This window comes from Gallus gallus, chromosome 4, assembly GCF_016699485.2.
Source record: "Gallus gallus isolate bGalGal1 chromosome 4, bGalGal1.mat.broiler.GRCg7b, whole genome shotgun sequence".
NCBI lineage: Eukaryota > Metazoa > Chordata > Aves > Galliformes > Phasianidae > Gallus > Gallus gallus.
The window spans coordinates 1,461,125-1,467,698 of record NC_052535.1 but is presented as its reverse complement, the minus strand read 5'-3'; the positions used below and the strand labels follow the sequence as shown (position 1 = coordinate 1,467,698).

The 6,574-nt window shown below is 54.0% G+C and overlaps 1 protein-coding gene across 1 annotated transcript; it reads right to left on the bottom strand.

Moving 5' to 3' along the window:
- Positions 1-1,091: 1,091 nt before the first annotated feature.
- Positions 1,092-6,276, bottom strand: TBX22 (T-box 22). Its single transcript, NM_204106.2, has 8 exons — positions 5,964-6,276; positions 5,748-5,877; positions 5,348-5,449; positions 4,845-5,019; positions 4,600-4,764; positions 4,462-4,526; positions 4,306-4,391; positions 1,092-2,666 (listed from the first exon to the last, which is right to left on the bottom strand). Exons 1-8 carry the CDS (start codon positions 6,097-6,099, stop codon positions 2,056-2,058), a joined length of 1,470 nt encoding a protein of 489 aa, NP_989437.2. The 5' UTR covers positions 6,100-6,276; the 3' UTR covers positions 1,092-2,055.
- Positions 6,277-6,574: the final 298 nt, after the last annotated feature.

Genomic DNA, 6,574 nt, shown 5'->3' with positions numbered 1-6,574 from the left:
ATGGGAAGCACAGATTTCCAACGTTCAGCTGCACCTTTTGTTCAGGGCTCCTCTCCAAAAGTCACCACATCTCTGTGCGCTCTGTGCACACAAATGGAAGGAGAAAGGAGACGTCGATACTGTGGGCTCATCTGTTTCCTATTGTGTGTGTTTACATATTAATGTGCAATACAAATTTGTAAACATGGCTGTTTGAAGCTCTGGTGGGAGCCGATGCCTGTTCCCTCCTGCCCCTTTATTGGAACAGCATGTCCGATGCGACGGAGCAGCAGATGTGGATGGTTTCAATACTGGATACATTTCAAATGCTCTGTGCTCTTATTTGTCCTGCTGTGTATCGCTAACCAGCCCTCCTTTGTTTTGTGTAATTGCCATACAAATTATCATCTAATTACAGCCCGAACCTCAGGAGATCAAATGGGAGTGAGGGTTCTCCTCCCGGCGCGCGGCTCTGGTTTGGCCAACCCTCCCTTCCCGGCGCACAGGTGATGGCGATAACATGATGAGTGTTTTTGTGACTTGGTGGGTTTTAAGCCCATGTCCTGCTGCTGGGACACCCCCACCCCACCGCACCCCATGGGGACCACACGGCACCTTTGGTGCTGCTGGCTGTTTGCTGTGTTGGACCACGGGCGGGTGGCTCTGAGCCACTCTGGGCTCCTCCTGGGAGAGCTCAGTGGCCAAAGCGCCTCAACCTTTCCGAAACCTCAGGTTGTTTTCTCCTTGTTCCCATTAACAGCAGCACAATAGCGCTGGGTTTGTGTTCTTATTCACCCCCACATCTATAAAAGTGAGAACTCCTGTAGTCATCACCAATCTCCAAACACTGCAAATGGTAGGAAGGGCCGAGCAGCCGCAGTGTGCTGTGATCCCCCCAGACTGTGGCCAACAGCTCAGGGATATTCCACACAGCTCCGCTATCTGGAAGATGGGTGTTCGCCCACCACCCTCAGCCCAAACCCAAAGAGCCCCAAAAGCACGGCCATGAACAGTGCTCTGCAGCACCCATCCCAGCCCACCAGCCTGGAAATGGGGGCTCCCAAAGGGAAAAAAAAAATCTCATGCTTTTAAATCAAAAGTAGCGATACCAGTTTTGATTTTTAAACCTACGTTTAATCCTTATATATTGCTGTTATGTTTGTAGATACAGAATTGTCTTTACTTAATCCCAAAATACGGCGGGTCCCCGCCAGGCACTTTGTATCACATCTGTCATAGGTAACAGAAATGGCTTTGGGGAGCGAATATAAGCTGTGCCCCAACTTACAGCGAGCTGCACTGTGCCCCTGGAGCCAGAGATTATTTACAGGAATAACACAATTATCACAGGTGAAAATAAAACAGATGGGACTGCGGGAGGGGTGTCCGTAACTCTGCTCAATCCTCATCCTCTGCAGCTCCTGCTCTCGTCACCCCCAGCACTGCATGGGGATGGGATGCATGGGGATGGGATGCATGGGGATGGCTCTGGGAAGCCCTGCCTGGGGCTCTGTGTCCTTAATGCAGCACCAGAGCCTTCAATCTATGTCTGCATTGTGATGTGGGTCCCGCAGCATCGAGGCATTTCCATGGGGTTGACCAGCTCCAGGTCAATGTGTGAGCGCACTCCAGCCCCCAGCTGCATGCAGCTCCTCTGCTGACCCACATTCTTTAAGGGTCCATTTGGAAATAGGGGAAATCAGCAGGAGGGATGAGCGGGAGCCGGCGGGGCTCAGGACTGACTGCAGGGAAGCTCGATAGTTTCAGGAGAACAGATCTGTGGAAATGCACACATCTACGTTCCCCCTTCAGAGTGCAAATAGTAGAAAGGTGTCTGCACTGCTCGCCCATCCTCTACAGCCCTACACCAATACCAGCGATGGGTATCAGCCTGCTTGGATCACTACAGCCCTCTGTACTCCCAACAATACTGCATGTTTACCCCCAAATTAAAGGCCCTCCAGACTGCTCCTGCACCGCACCGTGTTTCATACTCAGCAATTAGCAAGACCCTGCATCCGACCGGGGAACGGATTTGCATTACATACCGACGCTCGGAAGCATGACAACGTCCTGCTAAAGGCAGTGGTTAATTGCTGAGTGCCAGCTGGGGTGATTGCATCGGCTGTCCCTGAAGGCAGCGGGCAGGCTGTCACTCACTCCGAAATGGCTCGCCGCGCTCGTCAGTCTGGATGGCATGGAGAAGCTGTAGCCGTACAAACCATATGGAGGATGTAGGGAACAATTAAGTGCTTCCCGAGCAATGGGACTCGATGGGAAAATGTTTCCAGATGCATGTAATCCATACAGCATTTGGCTGGCGGAGTTGGGGACCTGCAGACACGGCCCGCTCAGGTCTTCAGACTTAGCGCTCTTCAGGCTGGCGATGCCGAGGGAGGAGAGCTTGGGTACATCGACCACAAAGTGGGGCAGGATGGGGGGACCGGGGCCGCCTGGCTTCTGGTGGCTGGGGAGGATGAGGGGCTGCTGGCGGAGAACGTTGGCAGGGCATAGCCGGTAGCAGAGGGGCACGCCGAGGCCGGGCAGGTGGGACTCAGGGCACGGCGCGCCGACACCGCTCACAGCCAGGTGGAAGGTGGGAGGTGAGCACGGAGGGGACAGCAGTGGGTTGAGAGGAGAGGGTGTCCCAGCACTGGAGGTCACCGGGGAAGAGCTGGAGCTGCTGCCTGGAGAGAAGAAGAGGAACAGTCCGCAGTGGGTCAGCGGGTGCTGCAGCCAGCAGCTCTGCACCGCTATGCGTCCCGATGTCACCAACTGGGAAAAAGGGAGATCCATCCATCATCTGAATGTTGCTCCCACTTGTCTAAGAAATACCCGTGTGTGTCAAACCCCATCGGTGTGACTGTCCATACCCATGTGTGTCAAACCCCACTGGTGTGCCTGGGACAGCCCCACGCCAGCTCTGTGCCCGCTGCGCCAGCGATAACCGCCTCCCGTGACAGCAGCACCGCTATTTCAGGCTCCCAGTTTTCTGTGCAAATTACAGGCAGCTTTCCCCCCTTCTACATGAGAACAAAAAGATGCATTCAGCCCAATGGAGAGCTTCTTGTACCTTCCCGCTCACAGGAATTGACTCATTTTCCTTGGCTCCCCGTGCAATTTGAGACGTACCCTCGAATACCGTAGGTGTCTCCTGAAGCCGTAAATGCACACAGCATTTTGACATTCTCTTTTAGGAAAGAAATGACCGAGCACTTCCCCATGCAGACAGAGGAGCTCGCTGGGTGCAGCCCGTGCCCAAAGCAGCGCATCACTCAACCCCCATACAAAGCTGAGGATAACAGTGGGAAGAACAGAGCAACTCAAAGAGCAAATTCTTTTTACCATTCCTATCCGGCTTTAAAATCCCAGCTGATGACCAATTATTTGATTTAGTTCATCATTTTTGTCTCCTGGCCCTGAGGCTCCATGATTGCTATTTCTCTTCTTTTTTTTCCTTTCTTTTATTTTTTTTCCCCCCAGAAATACACTTTTCTTATCAGCAGAGATATGAATTTTGTTCTATTTCCATCTTTCCAGAATCATAGAACGGTTTGGGTTGGAAGGGACCATTAAGACCACCTCAAATATTGGCCCTTAGGAAAAACCCATTGTGTTCCTATTAGTTAAAACATAAACCCAACCAAACCGTAACATTTTAGTGCCTGTGTGACAGTAACTGCAAATTGCAGATGTCCTCTCAGCCCCCACTGCTGCCCCTCTCCCTGCTCTCACGGGTGGTTCAAGAGCAGCTTTTTGTGTTACAAACGGTCTTTCTATTGAAAAAAAAAAAAAAAGTAAAAAATTTGGAAGAAAAGGAAAAATAGGAACAAAAAAAGGAACCAAAAAAAAAAAAAAGAGGAAAAAAATGGAAAAAAACCCAGTCTCCCTTTACAGTCTGTTCAACCTCTTAATTTCTCCCGAGTCTCCTTTTTACCACTCGTTACCCTTATTGTGGTGTTTCTAACAATACCCTCTGATGGTTTGGGAACAATAACAATTAGCACTGCGGGCTGAAGGACACAACCACCCCACTCCAAAGTAACCTCTTGCATATCTATATGTATGTACACATATATATTTTTTTTCTATTTTTTTTTTCTGTTTCCCTGAATCTCCATGTGGCTTCTACCACGTCCATCACTGCTTTCTCCAGAGTGCTCACAGTGAATTCAATGGGGCTTTTGGCAAAAAATCATATAGAATCACAGAATCCCATACACCCACACTCTCACAGCTCCAACCCTACACCCATCACCCCACCCAGCCTTACAGCCTCGTCCTCCTGCCCACAGCTCCAACGTGGCCCTGCAGCCCCAGACTCACCCTGGCTGTCTGCGCCAAAGGCCTTCAAGTCCAGAGCGAGCGGTGGCCGCCATGGGAAGGGCTCCAGGAGCCCATCCAGCACTCCCCTGCAGGCAATATGGGGCTGAGAGCCAGGGCCGGGCCTCAGGCTGTGATGGGGGGTGATTGAGATGTTACCTGTTCCTGCCAGGGTCCCGAAAGCCTTTGGCGAAGGGGTTCCTATCGATCTTCAGCTTGGTGATCTGTGGGTGGAAGCAACATCTCAATGGGGTCGTTGGGGAGCGGGAGGCCGGGCGGCCGCAGCCCCGTGGGTACCTGCTGGTTCTGGTAGGCTGTGACCGTGGTGAACTCGGTCTCCTGGAAGGAGAAGGTGCGCACCCCCTCAGCCGGCAGCGACTGAATCTGCGCCAGGTCGAAGCGGGAGTCCTGGGCGATAACGTGGACACGGGGCTTGTACTTGTGCATGGACTGCAGGATGATCTGTGTGGGCAGAGAGGGCCAGGTTGAGCCGTTGCCCGGAGTCCCACCGTAGCCCCACTGCACGGCTGCCCCACACCTACGTGCCCCTTGTCGTCCATCTCGTTGTTGGTGAGCTTCACCCGGTCGAAGCTGATGATTTGCCTCATCCACGTTTCTCCCGAGCAGGGGGAGTCGGGGTGGATGTAGAGCCGTGGTGTGATGCAGGAGTGGTCCGTGTTCCCCGCCACCATCCACTGTGAGCTGTGGTAGACATACCTGCGCCAAGCGGGACACCATCAGTGCACTGTACTCCTCATGTTCCAATCCGTCCCTCCATCCATTCCTGTGTCCATCCATCTATCCATATGTCCTACCAATCTTTCCATCCATCCATCTGTATGTCTGTCCCTCGGCCCATTCCTACATCCATCCATACATGGGTATGGCCATCCATCCACCACCCACCCACCCATCCGTCCACTCATACCTCCATCCATCCATCCATCCATCCATCCCTCCATTCCCACCACACCCAGCACAGCTGTTGACCATTTGGCCATGCAGAAGGGTCCATCTCCGCAGCCACCACTGGAACTCACCATACCTGTACCGTTTGGAGTCCACTGGCACAACATCGATGGCGATGTAATACTGCTGCAGTGGCTCCAGCCCCTTCACCTTCACCCTGACCGATGGGAACATCCGCCTGCACGGGGCACAGGGCAGCAGTTAGGGAGTGCCCATAGCAGCGGTTGTTTAAAGCAGTGAGAATACGTTGAAAAATTAAACAGATACTGGAGGGAAAAAATATAAATAAATAACAACAAATGAGGTAAAAAAAAAAAAAAAAAAGGGAGAGAGAAAGAAAAAAGAAAAAAAAAGAAGATAAAAACACAGCGAAGGGGAGTTGAGAAAAAAAAAAAGGAGTGGGTGTGAGAAGCAAAGGGGATAATGGAGCGGGAGGGCTGAAGGCAGGAGCGAGGCCGGGGGGCCGGGGCTGCTACCTGCCGGCCTTGGTGATGATCATCTCGGTGCCGATCTCGTGGAACCTCTTCCAGAGCTCGGAGCCCTGCAACTCCACCTGCACCTCGTCCCCCACCTCCCGGCTCTCGGCGCCGGCCTTGGGCCGCTTCTCTGCGGGGAAGAGAAAGCGGAGGGAGCGCTGGGGCGGCTGCCGGGACCTCTCCGGGACCCCCCCGGTCTGCCCCGCCGCTACCAACCGGGCTCGGAGGCTCTGCGGCTCTGCCTGCAGCCCGCCCCGCTCTCCTCGTCGCGGCCGTCGGGTCCCTTTCTCTTGGCCGAGCGGCCCACGAGGGCTTCCACCGAGAAGGCGTGAGCCCGGGAGCTGAGCGCCATCCCCCCCCCAGCCCGGGCCGGGCTCCCCCCGGGCGGCCGCGGGGCTCAGGCGGGCGGCGGAGCTCCGGGCGGCGGCTCCATGAGGGCGCGGGGGGGGCCCGCAGCCGGCGGCCGTCGGGGGGCAGCGGGCACGGCGAGGTGCTCCGAGTGAGGCGAGAGGAGGCTGCGGCTCCCACTGTTTGTTTTGGAAACTGATGGGAGCGTAAGAAACATTGAGTGACATTTGGTAGGACCGGGACGGGGGGAGGAGGGGTGGGAGGGGAAAGGGAGAGGCGAGGGGAAGATGGGGGAAGAGGAGCCGGCCCCGTCTAGGATCAATAAAAGAGTTACTGTTCTCCATTAAATCGTAAAACTCAAAGAAATTTGACATAATTGCACACTGGGGGCCACTTTCCCAACAAAAGTGCAAATAACGTTTAACCAGAACCAGCACAAAAAAGGGGGAAAAAAAGAATGAAGGACGGAAAAGAAAAGG

Bases quoted from the DNA above. Each gene is read 5' to 3' on its own strand.
- TBX22 (NM_204106.2), bottom strand. From the start codon at position 6,099: ATGGCGCTCAGCTCCCGGGCTCACGCCTTCTCGGTGGAAGCCCTCGTG. The intron at 5,878-5,963 runs GTTGGTAGCGGC...TCTTCCCCGCAG, and splicing joins CCGCAGAGCCTCCGAGCCCG to AGAAGCGGCCCAAGGCCGGC. The intron at 5,450-5,747 runs GTAGCAGCCCCG...TGCCCCGTGCAG, and splicing joins ATCATCACCAAGGCCGGCAG to GCGGATGTTCCCATCGGTCA.